Below are 21,440 nucleotides of genomic sequence, written 5' to 3' on the forward strand. Positions count from 1 at the left end.
AAAAAACTATTTGCTAAAAAAATCATGATTTTACAGTTTTAAATTTTAACACCCTCTCTCTTGAAAAAACTGAAAAAAAAAAATTGAAAATTAAAATAAAATTTAAAACCAAAAATTTAGAGATTAAATTCATAATTTGACCTAAATTAAAAAAATGAATATACGGCTAATAATGCGATATACTGACATCAATATATATTAGTAATATAATATTTTTAAAAATTAATAACTTTATTCAAGGATAATTGAACTTAATCATACATTAATACACATGAGAATATGTAGGTCCTTTAACTAACCCATAATACAATGTTAAATGTCTAGATAACCTAGACGTACAGCACGCATGCTTTTGCTAACGTATATATAACCTGCCCCATTCTTACTGCTTTGATAAACCTAATTCCCGCAGATCTATACGAAATTCAAAACTAAGCTGATCTATAGCCCATAACATACAAGAGGCTCTTCACATCCCTAGTAAACTACAAAAAGAAAAAACAAAAAAAACTGAATGTGAAGTATACCATGATAACCATAGAAACATCCTGAGGACCTGAGGATTTTGTTATTGCCGCTTTGTGTATTTGTTGTTGGGACATTGGAGCTACATCTACAGGACTAGAAGACTATAGAAGACAAGCGGTATGAAAGCATTATCAAGTTGAGCTGTGTAGGCCTCCAACATTCCACTTGCAGTAACGGCCAGAAGAAGAGAGAGCCAATCCTGAAGAAATATCGTTGAAAATCAACCAAATAGGAGTTGTGCCAGTATTTGTGATTTTTCTTTCTTCTCTAAATCTTCACAACATTAATTAGGTAAAAGGTCTTTCAGAATACTAATACTATATCGAAACATCACATCATCATCATGTTTCACGAATAACTGTTTAAAATATGAAAAATTGACATAATACCAATGATTTTGGACCTAATTACAACCGGTTTCATTTATTTTAAGAAATTACAAGCCCATCTACGTTTAAACAAAATTACAAGTCATTCTGATAAATTAATTGCAGATGTTAAAATCATCATTCAACATTGAATCACAAACTAATCTTTTTTTTTTTTTTTTCCAAAAAGATACACAAGAACTCTAAAAATAAAACATGAAAGCTTAAAACAAACAGAACAATCTTAACCGAAATTGGGGATCGAGTTTAAGAAGTCAAAATTCTACAAACACTGTAATCAAGGGTTAAGATTATTCAATTTTCTTCAAAATTTCATTTACTTTTTTTTTTTTTTGACAAGTTATACGTAATCCCGAAAAAAGAAACAATTTATATTTTAACAGTGATTTTAACATCTATTAGTCTGTTGTACTAAATTGCAAGTTTGTTTACAACATAGAGACTGCGGTCTAATTTCTTCACTTAATGAACTTAATTGCCATTAGGTCCAAAACGCACAAATTTTCCCTATACTTTTCTGAAGGGAAAAATACATATAGAAAAGAAATGTTAAACATTCACAGACCCTTAACAATATTCTTCTACAAGCTTATACGGATACGAAAAATTTTAAGGGTGTTTGGAATCATATTTACTGTTTATATGCACAGCTTTAATGCCGCAATTTCAGTTTTAGCCTTCAATAACACCAAAACATGATTTTTATTAGTTTTTTAAACTGAATTTAAGAAAATGAAAAGAAGCACCCTATTCTAACTTTTAGATTCTTAAGTTTTTTAGCAAACCTATTTACATAATTACTCTTTTAACACCTTAGAATTAACACATACACAAAATAATGTGATCAAACTATTTGTAAAGTAAATTATTTTTTACTATTTTTTAATTAAAAACTCACTATGTTTTTTACAATTGACACTTTATCTGAGTAAGTAACTATCTATATTAAACAAAAAATTTACATGTTTTTAAGAACTTAAACAATAGTGCTGCTTTAAACATATTTTTTCAACAATCACAAACAACCTCTTAGTTTATCTTACATTGACTGTCCATGCAAACTGTCAAGTCAATTTGTACAGTTAAGATTTTGTGGTAGGTTTTTCTATACATGTAAATACTCCTCACGTATTAAAGCCAAGAAGTACCTCAAAAGTAAATAAATAAATAAAGTCAAGTAAGCACCGTCTTCCCTTTTTCCCCACTAGATAATTGTGAGTTTCCCGTTCTTTAAAAAAAAGAATTGATAAATATGGAAATTTTAATTTTTTTTTGGCTGAATAGATAATGTGGAAAGGAATTTTTTTTTTGTCTTTGCTGAATAGATTATATGGAAAGGTTAATTGGTGCATATTATGCCTTTCCCACCCAGAAATCCATTCTTATTCGCTACCTCAATGTGGATCCATGAGGTTGCTGGCATCTGTGTTCGTGTTTTTCTGTGCATGTGCTTGTGGATGGATCCCTGTGTGTTTCTGTGTATATGTGCGTGTGAGTGATAGAAATGTGTTTATTTGTGTTTTTTTGAAGAGAGAAAGAGAGAGACCTGCGTAAGAATATATCCAGTTGAAGCCAAAAGTGGAAGCAGAAGAGAGCATGCAGCCAGAACAGATGTTATACCAGCAGCAGTTCCTTCCACAGTTTTCTCTATCAAGTGAAATCACATAAGTTGGAAGAAGGCCAACATCAACAGCTAGGAAAATTAACTAAACCTTTTTTTAATTGAAAGAGTAATATGCTCACTTCCAGTTTTGCTCCACCTAAGGACACCATACTTGTGGCCGACCATTGATGCCTGAAAATAAAACAAAAACCCTTCTTGTGAGTTATGAGCTTTACCATGCTTGACCAACTATGAAAGAATATTCTGCTGACATGGCATATAGGGCTCATTCCAGTATCACCAATAATAGTTGACCAGTCCACATAGACACCATTCTTACACAAATTCAAAGCCATGATCCCAAATCTTGAATGTGCCTTCATAGATTAGGCTGGTCCTCAAATATTCTCCATGAATCAGTCAAGTTATATATTTAGAAGGTTATTTTTTGGTTGGCAAGCTTTAAGTAGGTTGGCAAATTTCTGACACAATAAGACAACCAATATATTGCACTAAATTACTAAGAGGAACCTGGATAAGACAAGGCACCAACCTGTTTAACCCAGAAATGACAAGAAATAATCCATTTTAAAATATAATTTAATAATTAATAGTGTTGATTTAAACTAAAAATATTTAAATATCACATGAAATTGACACTTTTATAGACACAAACAATTGCTGCTGACACAATTGCCACCAGTTGATTGTTCTGCTTCATGAATGCTCAATACAAAACTTAACAGCTTGGCTAGAGAGATTTTAACAAACTAGACAAGTGATCATAGCACCATGTTAACTATTATCTTTGATTAGCGCAATACACTTTCCTAGGTTGAGAGGCTGAAAGCATTCATTGGCGAAGTTCAACAGTAAGAGATTGTTCTGCCTCATGAATGCTCAATAGGAAACTTAATGGCTTAGCTAGAGAGATTTTAACAAAATAAAAGTGACCATAGCACCACGTTAGCTATTATCTTTGATTTGCGCAGTAGATTTTCTAGGTTGAGAGGCTGAAAGCATTCATTGGCAAAGTTCAAAATTAAGCAGACTTACCATAGTATCTCCAATACCAAGGCTCAAAACTCCAGCAAAAGGGGAAAGCGGTCGATCATTGAACCCAAAAGACATCCAAATAGGGAGTGCACATCCCAGTAATAGTGAAAAGTGGCTACAGAAAGGAGATAAACATCAACAAGGAATACATGTTCAGTTGCTTGTGCAAAAATATAGTGTTTTTTTTTTAAATAACAGTGTAGTATATTATAAACATAGGGAGTACCACCCATGAACAATACACGTGCAAAAATATAGTGTTATTCAACAATAACCACAATAACATGACATACCTAACAATGAGGACATCGGAGTCACGGTGGTCAGTGAAAGCATTCATAAATTGATGTATAATTTCCCCCAGGGGCCAAATTCTCCAGACCTGACTTCAAAATAAAGTCTTATATAAGATCAAATAGAAAGGTAAAGAAACTATAGACCCAAGTTAATAGACTTCAATCATATCTTGAAACTGAGATGCAGCTTGTTAGGAGTTCTTAGTATTACTCATATATACATCAATCTAGAAGAAATCCAGGGTTAAAATATCAGTCTAGGATTTCCTTTTCTTCCTTCCTTTCTCTCCTGGACATGGTCAGAGTGGTGGCTGCCCAGCACAGGCAATCATATCTTTTTCCCAACTGTATATTTTGGGAGGATATTGAATGTGATATTCTTCATCATCTGCAAATTTAAGAGAATCTCAACTATCCTCTAGCATTGCAGGATCTAGACTCAATTAGATAATATCATCAGTAAAAAGTCTAGGATATATATCACCGCAGGATATTATCAGTTAGATAATATCCTATATCACTCTAGGATTTCTTGTTCTTCCTTCCTTTCTCTCCTTGACATTGTCAGAGTGGTGGCTGCCCAGCACAGGCAATCATATCTTTTTCCCAACTGTATATTTTGGGAGGATATTGGATGTGATATTCTTCATCATCTGCAAATTTAAGAGAATCTCAACTATCCTATATCACTGCAGGATCTAGACTCAATTAGATAATATCATCCGCAAAAAGTCTGAGGACAAAAACGTCTCCACTTTCCAGCCACAAAAATTTATACCTTACTAGATAGTGGATATGGTATACTAACTTCCGTAACATTACCAGTTGAACACAGGTGGCAGATATTAAACAGATATTCACATGTTCTTCAAATATACTTGACAACAAACTATGAAAATCATAAAATTCACAAGTTTGATGGACTTACTCGAATAATTTCTAGTACCAAAAAAACTGCCAAAGCTGCACCAAATGCTAGATCAAGAAATTTTGGCTGGAAATCAGAAGAAAGAAAATAATAATCTAGATAAATCACTTCTGGGATGGACTAGAAAATGGCTGCTGAAATGAAAATGATATCCATTATTCACCTGGAAGATAAGCGCCGGTAGAAACATCAACACAGCCATCAGATGGTAATATTTTCGAAGAAGAATCCTCTCCATCTTACTCTTCCTTGAAATGTTGTAAAACCGCAAGACAGATGCATATATCAAGCATACCCAGTAGACACATAAAGATAATCTCTTAAACGGCTCTGAGAAAACAAATGTAATAACCCTGGCACAAGACATAATAACATAAGAAGAAATTTCGTCTAAGCAGAGTCATAGCATATGTGATAATAATGTGAAGGCCAAATTAAATATCATTAGCAAACGGAACACAAATTTAACTAAAAGTACATTCATAGCAAGCAAATGAAGAGAAGGACCGATAATATTATCAAAATTATACATCAGAATGTTATCAAAATTATCAGTGATAATGGGAGAACCATGCAAGTAACAACAGTGACATGTACCAGTAACAACATGACTTTTTTATTTTGGGTGAATATCAATAGTAAGCCTAACCCAATTTCCTGCATCTAATTAAGGGGCAATCACTCTTCTGTAAGACTTTATTTCTCATGGAAAGCACAGCAGTCAATGTTAAACAATTAGAAACTAGACAGGACCCTAGCAATCACAATATTACAGGTTAGTAAAGGAAAGAACACCTTGCAAATGATGTGAATTAAATGGTAGATAACATCATAAACCTAACCAAACCAGCAATCACCCAATTGATGCCTAATAGACTATAGACCAAAGTCCACAACCAGTCAACAAAAGAACACCAGCAAGATATGGTTACATGATTCGGCATCCCTCTTGCACAGGTAATAAACATAACCAAGATTCTTCCCCTCCTAAGATTCTAAACATACAGAAACATCCTATACAAATTCTCCCACTATCACTCAATGAACAAATTTAACAGTGTTTTTTTTTTTTGGCATTTTGTGAACAAGAAAGAGCTCCTCGTTGCATGAGCTAAAGACTCTGCATGGAAAACCAGGTGCAGGAACAGTAAACTGAAATGATTTTGGGGAAAATAATACCATAGCAATGGATGCTGATTAAAATCTTGAACAAATTGCATCCAGGAAGGAACAATTGTGAGCAAGATAAATCCAAGGGAAGAAAAGAATATAAGCGATTTCACAATCTCATTGTCAGTCCCCCTCTCTGAGCAGCTCTTCCCGAAAGAACGTCTGTATACATGGAGGACAAATTTAAATACCAGCGGGACAAGAAGAAGGCCAAGCAGCACTCCCTGAATGGAAAATAACAACCTTTATGTACAGAAGATAACCACACAGTCAAAATCAATTACAATTAGATTTATAGCCCATGCTACACACGAATTATATACAATTATAGTAAAAAAATAATAAAAATTTTGGTTTTAATTTTAGTAAAATTTTAATTGGAAATTAAATAAAATTTTTAATCTTACACTTATTAGAATTTTAATCAAACTGTTTAATTTTAAGTAGAGATTCACTTCACTAAAATATATTTTAATTTAAATATATTATAATTTTTTAATATATATAGTTACAACTTTATCTATTTTAAAATTGATGAACTATAAATTTAACCAAATATACTCATACCTAAGACACAGAGTTGAAAAAGAACTTCAAGATTTTAACTAAATAGACAATAAAACTTTGGGCAAATTACCATTTTAAAATTAATTCCAAAATTTTTTGTTAGAATTTGATTTTTCAACTTATAATATTCTTTAAATATATAATATTTTCATATGACTATTAAAACTTTTTTCAAAACAAAATAGAAATAACAAAATTTTGATAGAAAACAACAGATTCTTTTTGTCTCATCCATATTTAATTTTCAATTGAATTTGAAAGTTCTGATAATTAAAAATTAACATTAACAGAATGAGGTCTGTAACATCCATATTTTGAAATTTTTTTTAAATTCCTAGCCCTAAACAAAAAATATATATATATATATATTCTAAATCATTTGCTAGGTTATCTGAGTAATACAAAAAAAAATTTGTAGCTACTTATGTTAAAATTTCATTAAAAAAATATGTTTTGAAACAACTTATAAGTTCAAGAATTAAAATTGAAATTTAGAAAAAAAAAAAAAAAAGTTAACTGTAACATATCTACAGTTCATTGACCAAAGTGGTAATTTTCCCTAGAATTTTTAATTGCACTAGTTTTAATTTATTAAAATTTTCAATAAAAATTATTAGAATTTTTAATTCAATAAAATTTCAGTAGAATGATTTTATTTTATTTGATCTTTAAAATAAAGAAGAATGTCAGAGAATATATTTTATACCTTATTTTGAATTAGTTTATTTAAAATTCAATTTTCTCTGTTTATGTATTTAAATTTTAGAATTTTCTTTCAAACAAATTAAGTTGCAACACATGGCTTTAGTCGCTGCTTTGATAACATAGTTACATAGATTTCAAATTCATACCTGAATAATTATGCTTATCTCACTTCTTTTAATTCCATACTGTATGGAGACCAGTTTTGTTGGAATCGATCTCTCAAAAACCTACACGAAAGCAATGACCCACCAAAAGTTCAAGAAATTTTTTTTTGACATAAAAAAGTTCAAGAAATTTAACTTATCAGTCATAAAACTATTTGCTGAAGAAATCAACAACCTTCGCAATTGAACATGCAAGCATGTCACCAAAATAGAGAACAAGGCCCCCAGTCACCAGAAGGGCTTCCCCTGGAAAAGTATGACCATTGAAAGAATGAACAAGAAACAAATGAGTTCCATATCACAAATTATAAGAATATGATCTCCAAGAGAACACACAAAACAATTATCTATATCACTACAGTTTGAGACCATTACTGAAAGCCATCTGGGCACTAAAAAGGCAGATGGCATGTTTCTAAACCTGGTAACTGTTTTAATGATTGATAGAATAAGAGAAGCAATAACCTAATTCGTGGTACAAAGTTCAACTACAACATAGTACCACATCTTTAAAGGACTTGTCACCTGGCAGCCCTTTTCTAATAACCTCACATCATATTTATACAAGAAGGGCTGAACTGGGATATAATCGGCAGAGACTGGCTGGCAGTTCTTTTCTAATAACCTCACATCATATTTATACAAGAAGGGCTGAACTGGGATATAATCGGCAGAGGCTGGCTAGCAGTTCTTTTCTAATAACCTCACATCATATTTATACAAGAAGGGCTGAACTGGGATATAATCGGCAGAGGTTGCCTGTTCTTTATCTTTTGCCTCGTCCTTCTAGTAACAAAATATTCACCAAATGCGATAAAAAAAAGTATTCATATATTAAAAAAGGGAAAAAAATTAAAAGAAGACAGACCAATAGAAGCACAATATGGGAAGGTGCAGAGAAGATGTTGAATCAATTTCACAGATGCGAAGCCATGAAAGAGTATCCACAACCACTTTAATGCGGCATTAAGGCCTGCAAAAGAAAAGGTAAATGATAATGTCAGACATAATATCTCTTAGCTCTATAAATAAAAAATATTTAAAACACTGACATGAAAAACTTATTAGTACAAGATTTCTTGTGATCATAAAAGCAGTATCCATGTCACAATAGCGCATCAATCAAAAATATTACAAAGAAATCATAATGGGAGGTGTACCAGTATGAGATATTGTAGCAAGGGACACAAGGCACAATGCTGCATATAAGAGTATGCAGCTTAAGCTAAATTTTGGCTCCCATATGCCACGTGATGAAGAAGGGTGCACATTCCTGGATTCACACCACAAAATGATCCAGAGAAATATGAGTACGCCACAGCAGCTAGCTGATGTAGCCCAGTATTGCATTGTTATATGTTCAAGCTCTGCATAGGTGACAGATCATCAAAACAAAGATACAATGGATCAAATTTATAGCAAGAAAAGAAAAAGAAAAAAACTAGACAAAACAAAAGAACAGTAAGGAGAAAAAGAAAACCTAGTCAAATTTTTACCTTTTTGGGGTGTTTTTTCTCCAAGGGATGCAGGAGGCCAGGGGGAACTATTACATAGAATTTTAAATATAGAATATGGGAAAAGGAAATAATCCCCAAGAATTGAAATGAGGAATGAACCTAAAATACTAATTTTAATAGGTGTACATCAGAAGAGGAACAGATATGGATGCTCGGTTTCATTTCTTTCCATCAATAACTAATGAATAATAAGATTATCTTCAGAACAGCCTGACAAAAGAAAATGTCATTCCATTCTTCTTTATCATCTATGCTCTAGCTGTACCATATTCTTGCATAACTTGTTCAAGTAAGTTCATATTTCTACAATTTCAATTTAGTCTTCTATTTCAGCCATTTTTTCTGCTTCCATTTTGCCACCATCCGTTATTTAGTTCCTATTAACTTACTCAAAGCAAGAGTCACAATCCCCAGTTACATTAAGGCTAGCAGGGTTAATATTTCTAATTCAATAGAACAGATATAGGAATAGTAATAAAATACAAGGGATAGAATACGAATATTTATTCTAACTCCATGTCCAATTCAAGTTAGGTATAACTAGTATTCCTATCTTACCAAGTAGGAAAAGAAATCCATTGACATCGAATTTAATATAAGAGTGCAATTGATTTAGTTGTGAATCAAGTACGGCAATTATGATATAATCCTAAATACTAGGCGATTATAGTAAAGAAAAAAACAGAACATAAACAGAATACATAACCACATGAGCCTTTGAGTTAAGTGCAATACTTGCCAATCCCATATCAAAGTTAGAAGTAAACAACTATAAAGCACTGAACTCAGACCCCTACTCAGTTTTTATAATTAGATACACATATAAGGACCAAAAATTAAAGACACAAATTTCTAAAATTTATTAGATGTATCCACAACTAGCAGAAAGTATAGTAGCTTGGCATTTGAAATTATCAAACCCGTACTAGTAAGAATATTCTTAGTCTGATACAGATAGACATAATAACGTGGATTGCAGCTGAAATTTTCTGGAGTGAAAATAACCGAAATTGCTAAGCACATATTGACAATATTCTTCACTGCTTATTTTAAGATGTCCCCCACCCGAAACAATACTAATGTAAAACAGTAAAGAAACATCCATTTGAATCCTTAACCGATTCACAGCTTAAGTGCCTGATTCAAAATGGTAGAGTTTAGCTTTCCTAAATAGATTAAAAATTATCATTCCTTTAAAATTAAGATACTATTTAGAAATCTAGTATTATAATTTTAGTAACTTTCGAATTTTATTTTTTTAATACTTTAACTTCTCTACTATTATTATGACTAGTCTTTTTCAGTTTAATCCTAGTAGAGAAATTTTATTCAAGAAGCACTATAAATACCTTTTGCAATCTCACAGACGATTCTGTTCAGTTGTTCAATATAATAGTGTGACACTTTTCTCTTTTTTTTTTTGTTGTATAATGCAATCAAATCCATTAGGTTTTGTGATGCTTAATACTTACCAAGTTGATGTATTAAAAAAATTGTGTTATGTCTACAATTCTTCCTACATCAAGCACCAGAATCAGTAAGTTAATCCAAACTAGTAACTTAAAACGCAAAAACTTCAAGAGATCAAAAGGAAAAAAAAAAAAAAAAAAAACCTTCAGGTTCAATTTCGTGAAGTAAATATGCTCTTCTCAACAGTATCAGTTTTGAGAGCATGACAGCCGGCAGCGTCACCGCCCCTAGTAATATACCCGACGATGCACCTGGCCTACGAATTAAAAACAAAAAAGCAAGAAAAACGAAATTTAAAAAGAGAGAAAAAAAGGAGCAAATATGAACCTAATTTCCCAAACAGAGTTTATAAGTCAAATTCGAATTCATCATCTATCCACCAACCATAGTAGGTATTTCAAAAACCCTAAGCAGCAAAAGAAAAAAAAAAGGAGCGTCATATAAATCAAGATAAAGGACCTGGCGTTGAAGACAGTTGGAAGTGATGACGAAGTTTCGGCACGAATCTCTAGGAAGAGTGCGGCGAGTAAAAGTAGCGAAAGGGAGACGCCATGGAAGAGGAGAGAGGATGGGAGAGAGAACAGGATGCGAGCGACTACCAGGACGACCACGGCTCTCTCTCCGTTCAGAAACGACACCGTCGCCGTCGACACAGCCATGAACCTACTCCGTAGATCACTGCCGTTCCTTTTCTCCTCACCCGGAAAAATTCTTGAAAATTTGAAGAAGAAGTAAAATTTTGTTGGAGAAAATCAAGTCAGCTGCATGCCTTTTTTACTTTTCTGTTTACCGTCTTGCGGGAATCAGCAGATGAATGAGTATATCCGCCAACAGCATTTCGCCAGACGGGAATCGGAAATGAGAGGGCCGAGCGTACGCGGGATGTGGTTCCCACGGGCAGAGAGGTCCGCCGTTGGATGCAATCCAACTAACATTTTTCGACACGTGATGATCACGACATTCACTTGTTTGTTTTCTAGTACATTCAATTATTTTTAAACCAAAAGTAGAAAGTTAAAAAACAGGGGAAGATTTTACAATAATATTATTGGGATTTTTACTATTTAATTACATATTAAATTATGAGAAATAGAAAGAATAAATCAAATATCTTAGGAAGAAATTGGTACTTTAAACTGTATGAATGAAGGGTAAAATTGGTAATTACAATAAAATAAAAAGAATTTATTTGATTAAATATTAAACTTAATCAAATCATATTTTTATATAATTTTAATATCAATTTATGCTTTCGTAGAATATGATAAATTTAAATTAAGTTTTTGTAATTTACTAAAAATAAAAACTAAAACTCTAATAAGAAACCAAAGCCCATGTTTAAAAATTTTAAGTCTATTTTCCGATACTCACTGCAAAATGTAAAAATAAAAAATAATAATAATAATAATCTTTCTTTCTAATTAACATTAATAAATAGGGATATATGGTGAAAAAATAAACCTCGACCAAAACCATTTTGAACCAATATGCAGTTTTAGTTTGTAATGTTTACGAAAAAAGGTTATGATGAATTAAAATAAAATAATTAATTGATTATATTGAATAATATGTTTCATATAGTAAATATAATAATATATAAATATATAATAGTTAAATATAATATATTATAAGGAAACTTTCAGTTTGACCCCTTATGATTTTAACATTTTTAAATTTAACACCTTTTGATTTTTCTTCAGCAATTTAGTACCTTGTGGTTCATACGTTACTTAAATTAATTAACCCCATTAACACTAAAAAGTAAAAGGCCAAATCTCACCTTCTTCTTTACGTTTAACATACATGGAAATCTGAAAAAGAAATTAATTATCTAACTAAAAATTTTCTCCTCCATGGTTTGTCTTTGCTCTCTCTTTTCTCTACTCATCTCTTCTTCTTCTTCTTCTTCTTCTTCTTCTTCTTTACTAACATCAGTATTGCAGTGTATATACATATATATATATATATATATGCATACGTAAAAATAATGATTTGGTCGTTCTATGATTATAATGGAAAAAAATTTCATTTTAATAAATTAAAAGCTTACCTCTAAATGTCAATTAAGATCCAAATACATTCAATTTCAAAGAGTTAAGCCCATTCAATTTATAAGATACAAGCATGCCTTCCATTTACTTCATCCAGTTATACACCTACCTTCAAATTTTCTTCTCTTTGAATTTTCTTTCTATCACCTTTAGATTTTTCTTCTCTTTGAAGCTTTGACTATTTTTTTTTTTTTCTTTTAATTTTCATCTTTAGAGCTACACCATCTTCAATGCAAATTTATTTGTTGTTTTGCCTTCCAATTTCCAGCTATCTGCTTCATTTACACAACTCAACACTCTTTTACTTCATTCAGCATGATTGTTTTGATTATTTGGGAAAATATTAAATGGTTTTGCCCAAGTGTAATTTTGATTTATATGAATAGAACCTACAAGAAGGGCGCCATTTTGGTTCAACACTAGTAAATTGTTCTTATCCAACACATTCTGGTGATGGCCTTAGCAATGATCCAATTGCGTTGGCTTTCCAAGCTAAGAAGGTGTATTACATTAAAGATAAGAGACAAAAGATTGGCTTAGTGGTTAAACACATAAAAATTAGAGATCTATATTATATTGGCAATTGATTATCTGTAGATAGCAGTGGATTATTACAACAATTTTTTGATAGCCAACAATTGATTAGATAAAGAGAAACAAGAAACAAGAAAAGAGAACTTCAGAGGAAAGTTGCTCTAACGCTATTAGGGAAGTTTGAAAAAAGAATTGAATTTTTCATTATATGTTAAAAAGTAAGTGTACATCCTTATATAGATTAAGGAATACTAACCTACATCAGTTAAGACTAAACTAAATAAACTAACTTAATACATTTGTCAACCACGTGAAGTTTTGCGGCTGTGAATTTCAAGCAGATTGCAAGATATGCAACTCGTTGTCTGGTTTTAGCACTTGATACCCTGGATTTGATTCCTCTACCAACCCTTCTTACATATACGCGAAAAGGAAAATAATATAGAAAGAAAAAAAGAAGACCCTCTTTTTTCAGAGAAAAAATAAATGTACACATTCTTTTTTTTTTCATTGTTTTGAAAAGTTCACTCAATCCGTAAGGTACAAACCTAGAGATAATCTCTAAAGAAAAATTTCCAATCCAAAGATGACTGTAATTTCTGGCTGTAAATTTTAGAAGCTAAAGCTATCTGGCATCTCAGACAAAAGTGGACACAGGTTACAGAGTTTAAAGCCAAAGGTTTTACTTTACCATGTCAAGGTGGAGAGACATCTTTGCAAACCAAACGTTTAACATTGTTGATGAAATTCTCCATATTCTTATCTGATGATCCTTGGGGTCCCAAAGCTTTCTCCAATGTCCCCTTCACCTTCTTGATTGCTTCTCTACTTTCACGACCTGATTTTTCACTCATCAAACGCTCTATGTTTTTAGCTACTTCCTCCTTCCTAACCAACTTTCTTCTGCTCAAATCAATCCCAATTTTCCAATCATCCACCACAAGTTTCCTATTCGTCACCTGATCAGTCAACAATGGAAAACAGAGTAAAGGCACCTTACACCATATACTTTCCAAAATAGAATTCCAACCACAATGGGTGAGAAACCCTCCAATTGCTGGGTGGCTCAACACCATCATTTGACAACACCAAGGTATAATCATCCCACGCTCACCGATCTCCTCCTTGAATCCCGACGGTAATGGGTCCGCATCATCAGAGCTCACTATGTCAGGGCGTACCACCCAAACAAAACTCACTTTGCTCATAGATAGCCCGTGGGCTATCTCGTGTAGGTCAGTTTTTGAGACATGGGCGTAGCTACCAAATGACACGTACAGCACGGAGCCGTTGGGTTTTGTGTTGAGCCACTGGGTGCAGTCCGACTCGGACCAGAGACTGGTAGCCACCGTGCCATTGTTGAACCGTAGCGGGATTATGGGCCCGATTGAGTAGAAAGGGATTTTGGTGTTTAGAGCTGTAATGGTGTCGGATTCGAATTCTTGAATTGTGTTGCAGAGAACGGAATCCGCAAGCTTAACGTCCTCGAATATTTTGAAAATAATTTGATGAACCACTGATGACGTGTCCGTTTCTTGAAGATACGACATCGTGTCTTTCGGATCTATAGCTTTCACGCCTGGTATGTAGTCTATTGGGTCCTCCCGGCAATCTACTTGTCAACAATTATATAAATAAAAATAAAATTATATGTGCGACCGACGCCAACTTGCCTTTCTTATATTATGAAAAAAAATATAAAGATAATACAACTAGGGGACAAATAATTATTACTTATTTGTTTGGTGAGCCTAGTGAAAGTATTTGGTATCATGGTACGAAACGACATCGTATGAGAAAAGAAAAAAGATACCTTGACAGCCAAAATGTCCATGGAGTCTGAGGAGATCCATGTGATAGTAAAGTGAAAAAACCAGAGCAGCCTCCGTCCAAAACGATATGCAAACCAAACGGAACTTCCTTGCAATCTTGGAATGCCCAACGAAGAAAGTATCAGCAATCAAGGTATTAACTTTCTCTCCGCCGGCGACCATTCTGGCCACAACCTCCTCTACATGGGAGGAGAAGACGTGCAATAGCGACGACTGGTACTGGTCGTGGTTCAGCGATCGGTCAAACCCAACAGGAAGCCCGTCGGAGACGGTGGTGTAGCGAATGTCAAGGCCAGATTTGCGAACGCCGGCGAAAATGTCGTCAACGAGGGCGCCGTTGGGGCGTGGTGCTTTGGAGGTGATTTGGTGATGTATATAGTGTGTGTTGATGAAAGTAACGATGAAGCCTTGGGATGCCAACTTGATTGCTAAGTGAACTGCAGGATTTACATGGCCTTGGAATGGATGAGGTACCAGGATTGCGTGAATCTTTTCGGCCATGAGAGGGGGAGTTTGACGCAGAAAGAGAAAGAGAGAAGATTTGAATGTAGAAATTGGAAAAGAGAGAAATGGTTGACGTTTGTTTAAAAGGAAAATGAAAGAGAAGCCCTAGAATGATTAGAATGACCGTGCCTCATTTCCGGGGCATTGGGTGGATGTTAATGAGTAGTAGTTAGTATTATAATTTACTTTTATTTTATTTTGGTCATATAATAAATTAATTAAGAAAGGGGTCCAACTTGTCTGCATCAAATCCAATCAGATCATCAATCCAAACAGCAACTACTTGAACTTCCAATGAACCGTGGCTATTCGATGAGAAATTATATTCAATTAATAAATATTTTATGTTCTCTTTAAAGATAGAATAGAATCAACCCAAATGGAGCATTTTGTTTCTTACCCATTAATTAAAAATAAAATTGCAATCTTCTTTTCTTAATAGCTAAATAAACTTTAAGAATTTACTATTACTTTTAATAATATATTATATCTCTAATTCCAACAATTTTATGCGACCAGCAATCATCATTTATTAATGCACAACTTATACCAAGAGAAAAAATATATACCAACACAAAAGCTCTTCCATTTTACTACTACAACCGGCAATTGGAATATGTCTCTGGCCCCATTTATAAATAGAAAATTCTGTTTGTAAATAAATGTTTCTTATATCAATAAAAAGTTGGATCGCGGTAGCTAAACTAAAAAATGACTAATCCATTTGTATACATTGCCACATACAAGATTCATTTCACACTTTTTATTAATTAAATTATAAATATAATTATTTTAGTTATTCAAATCACCATAAAAATAAAACTACAAATATAACTAAATTGTATTAATTTTATAATATTTTTATACATTCATAATATTCTTAAATTAATTTCTTATCTTAAAATATTAAATTCATTTTTTTTAAATAAAAATTAAGAATAATATTCAGTGTACTTCAAAAACCTAAATAAACCAAAAAAATATATTTAAATCATACCATTTTCTAAAGTCATCTACAAACTCTGAGTATAATCATTTTTTTTAAAGGAGTTGCAATTTTGGCAAGTACAAGCATTGCTAATAAGATTCTAAAATAAATAATTTATATATTATGATAGACATATTTAAAAATATTATTACCTGCGAATTAGTCACACGAGAAGCACATCTAAAAGAGTCATGCAATTCACCAATTGTAAATTAACTCTATATCATCGTGTAATTATACCTTGTAAATAATTCTTTTTTTTTTTTTGTTTTGTTTCAATTGTCATTTATCACATAATGACCACATTTAGATTGAGATGATGAAGAAACAAATCCTTCATGATATATATCTCCTTTTTTCCATCATCTGTTGACCTTTGAAAATATATCATCATCATGTTTGACTAGAATATTTCTTTATTTTCTCATGTATTATAAACAAAAATAAAATTAAAAAAAAACCATAGTTTTAGTAATTAATTACAAGATATATCACTTACATAACTCTCATCTTTTTGAGTTATATTATGTTCTTAAAGTTTTCGACCATCGAGGGCTTTTTCATTATTATCTTTCATATTGATAAACCAAAAATAAATTTAATTAATTTCAAGTAAAAATTTATACAAAACAAAAGAATAAAAGAAGAATCTTATAATAAGATTAATATAATACAATTATGTGAAGCAAATTACAATGTTTAACTAAACATTTCAAAGAAAAATCTTATTATTAAGATTAATATGATATAATTATGTGCCTCAAATTACAATATTTGAGTAAATATTTCAGACAAATGAGATCAAGGACTATTTTCTTTACTCATTTAAGACTCTTTTCCACTACCTTCACACACTTTACTTCAACATCATCCATCATTAATTGCCTACCATATCATTATAGAATTTTCCTTCCCTATAATCATTAAACAAATTTTACTTTTCTGCTATTCAAGAGTTAAACATAGTCTCAAACATCAAATATCAAACTTTCATCACTAGTTTCTTTAAGTCAAAACTTCTCAGCTACGTAATATTTAAAAATTATTTTATACATATATCTTTGTACCAAAAATGAAAGAAAAAATCATAAGACTTACTCAAGTTATGAAACATTTTAGCTTATATTAACAAAACAAAAGGTGTTGTTTAGTAACATTCATATAATACATTTTCTTAGTAACTATTAAGAAGTCATTTGTCCCCAAACAATGATGATCTTCATAGTTGACTTTTTTCTTTTCCCTATTTTCTCACTCATTTCCTAAAATTATATAATGAAATTAATAATTAAAAAACTTAATAGCGAAAAAAAATTACTATTTAAAAATTTACATTTCCTTATTATGAGTACTCATTGTTAATAGGTTCAAAATACTTACTAGAATTCAGAATATTTGTTACCATTTCCTCATTTATTTTTGTCAGATAATATTTGTTATACTTCAATTCCAATTTTCAATGCCTTTATTTGTTCCAATTTTCAATGCCTTTATTTGCTTGTTATATCTTCTAGAATATTAGGAAAAATATCAAATTGTTTAATAAATTATTGCTTCTTTAAAAATAACAAATACATTTGAAGAAAAAAAAATTCAGTTGCATATCACAAATTTCTACCGAATCAAAATCTTGATATCTTGTAAGGATTTTGATGAAGTTGTCTAATATAGTAGCATTATGACAAAATCAAAAAAATGAATTCAACTTTTCCACACACTTTTTTATACCATATGTGTTCATAAAAGATGTGAAACATTTGTAGTTTTGAATTTAAAAAATTAGCTAATTTTTGTTACATAATTCTTATTCTTAAATCACAAATTTAAAATAAAAAATTATTAACTAATTGTGATCATATTAGTTTTGTTTCTAAAATTTTTCAACAAAAATTTATGGTGTCATACTTGTATTATCAACAAATTTAATTATATTATGAAGCATTTAATACTTAATTATCTAATTTTAATCAATTATCAATATAATAACTATACATACATATTTATGTACAGTATGATAAAAAAATGTAAAGAGGGTAGACTTGGTTAAAAAATAGTTAGTGAAAAATATTTAAACCTATTTTCGTCTATCTCATTTTCCTTAATTCACTTTTTCTTTTGAGCTCCATTGTTCCAATAGCACTCACCATCTTCATCTAGAATTTTGAATTCCCATAGAACTCATCTTTTAAAAATTGAAAAAATATTGTAAAACTATATAAATTTGATAGTGCCTAAAAATACCATCTTTATCTAGGTCGATTTATTTTCTATGTTTTGTTGCAGTACATGATATAAGGACGAAACGAGGAAAAACAAAATGAAAAGAGGAAGAGATCGTGAAAAGAATTATCAGCCCAGAAACATGCCTTAGACAAAGCTTGGGTCTTGCCACATACAACTTAGCATTGGGCAAGGTTAAGAGTCGTGCACAACAACAGATTTAAATTAAAATGTGTGCTTTTCAAATATGTAAAAAAGATATTATTCAAGCAAAGATTTGGGGCCAAAAATCAAGGAGAAAATATTCTGGAAGGCTTGGGATATATAAAAAATCAAGTAAAATGATCCTAATCAATAAAAAAAAGAAAACTCTAACTCATTTCCTATAAAGAGGGTAGCTATCAAAGCAGAATCATCATCTCTCTTCTTCCCAATGCTGCACACAGCAACTTCTGCTGCGTTTGCAATTTTTTCTTCATCTTTCTTCTTTCATATACTTTCCAAGAACTCATTTGTATTAAAAAGCCCACCACGAGTGACTAATTTATTTATTTTTTCCTAGTTGATAGATCAAGCAAACTCCAGCAATATATTTGTGAGATTTAATCGAATTAATTTGAGTTTTATTTCAGAGCTAATATTTATTTGCTTCCTACACCAATATATATTTGTCGTTTTGAATTAGTTTGAACAAGGCCTGTCATACGAGAAGAGAAACTGCAAGCAGCTAGTCTAACCCCTTAAATCCATAATTGTTTAAGTGGTTCTATAATCAAGTAGCGATCAATGCCGCACTAAGGATGTAAATAGTCTAGTTGACTGGTTCACATGGATGAATTTGACAACTTGAATAAGGTCCTTTTAGCTCTCAAGGTCGTTGATAAGTTAAATCCTGTGGATGTTCCCAATACTGCTTGACAGCAAAGAACCAACTAATGAATGCTTCTTGATTGGTTTAGGAATAAGGAAAGAATAGTTGTCAAAACGTTTCTGACAACTATAACTAATTTTTCATATTTCAGGTAAAACAAACTCTTACATCTATGATTAATTACGTTATTGGAGCTAGTTATTTCATCGACTAGGAATTCTTTTATAATAGTTTTAGCTTTTAATTTATATCCAAGAGTTTGTTTAATATTATTCTACTCATTATTTATTTTATGTTTTGCATATTGAATTCTACAAAACCTCCCTTGTTTGCTTTTTACTCGTTGGTCAAGAAAGAAAATTGGTTTTCAATTTCCTATGGTTTCAAACCTTCTTACCACTACTACAATATTATTTTAATGATTAATTAGCAATTTATTTTTAGTAGATTCGGCACTCAAAAAAAGATATTCGATCTTGTTTCGATGCTCTTGAGGAATAGAAAAGCTTATAGTAATAATATGCAACACTATGATAAATTTTAAGAATTTTTTTCCTAGTAGTTACAAGAACCAAACAAACAAGTTGATTCTTTTCCTAAGAAAAAACTTCACCAGCTCTATTTCATGCTCATCAAACTTGTACCTTGATATCTTGTTAAACTTAATCTTTTATTGATCAGGAACAAATATATTCAGTTTGTTCTTCTAGCGAAGTTCCTAGTGAGATGTGTGAAGAAAATTAAAGCCATTTAGCTATAATATTAATTTTAACTTTATCAATATAGTTAGTTATTTATCATAAAGAAAACAATCATAAAAAAATACATATATGATAAAATTAATGGAAAAGGATTTTGGTATGGATGGAACAAGTGAAGCCTTACTTAGCGCGAATAAGTGCAACATGGTTTTGGGTCCTGTAAAATTTTGCTGGTGCAGATCTTCTCCAAAGCTTCCTCCTTTAAACCTTATGACCTGATAATTAAACTGTAGAAAATATTAACATCAAACATGTAGATTTTATATTTGTGCCTGAAGATTAAGAAGAATGGAAAGAAAGTTATTTTTTTTTCTTTCTTCGAATGAGTGGAGGTTAAGTGCGTACCCTTAAGTTTAATCTATAATAAATAACTTGAGAGGTTATGTAGGCTTTGGAAAACCAACTTTTCATTGTACTTCTTTGTTGTACTAGTCAAGAAGACTAAGTTCAATTAAAGAACAATTAAATTGTGATGGGAGGATAAATGAGATACTGTTATGTATTTTATATAGGTCATGAAAAATGTAGATTTTATAATACTATAACTTATAAAATCTTTGAACTTAAATGAAGAATCTATGGTTATTTGGAAAGTGGTTTCATTTTTTGAAAATTTTAACTTAAATGAAGAATTCATCTCTATTTGAGATGTATTTTTATTATATTTATGTGATATCTAACTAAATATATATATATGTAATAACTAAAAATATTGATTTTGATTAATTCTATGATCGCCAATAATATTAAATTAACTTTTGGATTTTAATCCATGCGCTAAAAAACTTATTCGTCATTTACTTTTTGAAAAGTCAAAAAATGTAGTTTTATTGATATAATGACAGAAATTTATAACCACAGATAAGGTAAAAAGCCATGTTACAAAAAAACGTCAACTGTACTTTATAATAATGTAATTAATTATTTTAATGCATATCTCTACTTTAAATCTTGTATTTATATACCATTATATAAAGATTGGTTAGTAATTAAGCTTAGAAACATGATTTAATTGTTAATAAAAATTTTGAGATATCCTTTAACATCCTACTCAAAAGTATAGTGTAATATAAAATCATAAGTCGATAACCATAACAATGTAAAATTCATAGAGAAGGTAACCAACTTTTCACGATACTTCTTCTTTGCATCAATCAAAAGAACTAACTAATTATGAAAGAATAATTACATTGTGAGAAGAGAATATGTAACGGCCCCGGAATTTTAAAATGAAATATGTGTATTAAAAATATCAAATGCGGAAGCGTAATAAAAATTTTGATTAA

At 31.1% G+C, this 21,440-nt stretch overlaps 2 protein-coding genes across 3 annotated transcripts; both read right to left on the reverse strand.

Annotated features, from left to right (window-relative positions):
• Nucleotides 1-212: 212 nt before the first annotated feature.
• Nucleotides 213-11,320, reverse strand: LOC110823963 (phosphatidate cytidylyltransferase family protein). 2 transcript variants are annotated; one of them, XM_088213256.1, is made up of 14 exons: nt 10,853-11,318; nt 10,537-10,649; nt 8,567-8,773; nt 8,275-8,379; nt 7,582-7,652; nt 7,389-7,469; nt 5,980-6,194; nt 4,964-5,153; nt 4,801-4,866; nt 3,870-3,958; nt 3,577-3,691; nt 2,661-2,712; nt 2,464-2,564; nt 213-727 (listed from the first exon to the last, which is right to left on the reverse strand). In XM_088213256.1, the coding sequence occupies exons 1-14, from the start codon at nt 11,050-11,052 to the stop codon at nt 614-616; spliced, it is 1,719 nt and encodes a 572-aa protein (XP_088069382.1). In that variant the 5' UTR covers nt 11,053-11,318; the 3' UTR covers nt 213-613. The 2 variants fall into 2 exon arrangements, with proteins under 2 accessions (XP_088069382.1, XP_088069383.1); XM_088213257.1 differs by lacking the exon at nt 213-727 and adding an exon at nt 758-801 and having other exon boundaries at nt 10,853-11,320.
• A 1,837-nt stretch (nt 11,321-13,157) lies between these two features.
• On the reverse strand, nt 13,158-15,453 carry LOC110823921 (UDP-glycosyltransferase 86A2-like). Its single transcript, XM_022054418.2, has 2 exons — nt 14,792-15,453; nt 13,158-14,590 (listed from the first exon to the last, which is right to left on the reverse strand). Exons 1-2 carry the CDS (start codon nt 15,309-15,311, stop codon nt 13,674-13,676), a joined length of 1,437 nt encoding a protein of 478 aa, XP_021910110.1. The 5' UTR covers nt 15,312-15,453; the 3' UTR covers nt 13,158-13,673.
• Between the last annotated feature and the right edge of the window lie 5,987 nt (nt 15,454-21,440).

Source organism: Carica papaya, chromosome 2 (genome assembly GCF_054855325.1).
Source record: "Carica papaya isolate Zhongbai chromosome 2, ASM5485532v1, whole genome shotgun sequence".
In the NCBI taxonomy this organism is placed as follows: Eukaryota; Viridiplantae; Streptophyta; class Magnoliopsida; order Brassicales; family Caricaceae; genus Carica; species Carica papaya.

Bases quoted from the DNA above. Each gene is read 5' to 3' on its own strand.
- LOC110823963 (XM_088213256.1), bottom strand. From the start codon at position 11,052: ATGGCTGTGTCGACGGCGACGGTGTCGTTTCTGAACGGAGAGAGAGCC. The intron at 5,154-5,979 runs GTATTATTTTCC...GTCTTGTGCCAG, and splicing joins AATCAGCATCCATTGCTATG to GGTTATTACATTTGTTTTCT. The intron at 4,867-4,963 runs GTGAATAATGGA...TCTGATTTCCAG, and splicing joins TACCGGCGCTTATCTTCCAG to CCAAAATTTCTTGATCTAGC.
- LOC110823921 (XM_022054418.2), bottom strand. From the start codon at position 15,311: ATGGCCGAAAAGATTCACGCAATCCTGGTACCTCATCCATTCCAAGGC. The intron at 14,591-14,791 runs GTATCTTTTTTC...GTTGACAAGTAG, and splicing joins TGGACATTTTGGCTGTCAAG to ATTGCCGGGAGGACCCAATA.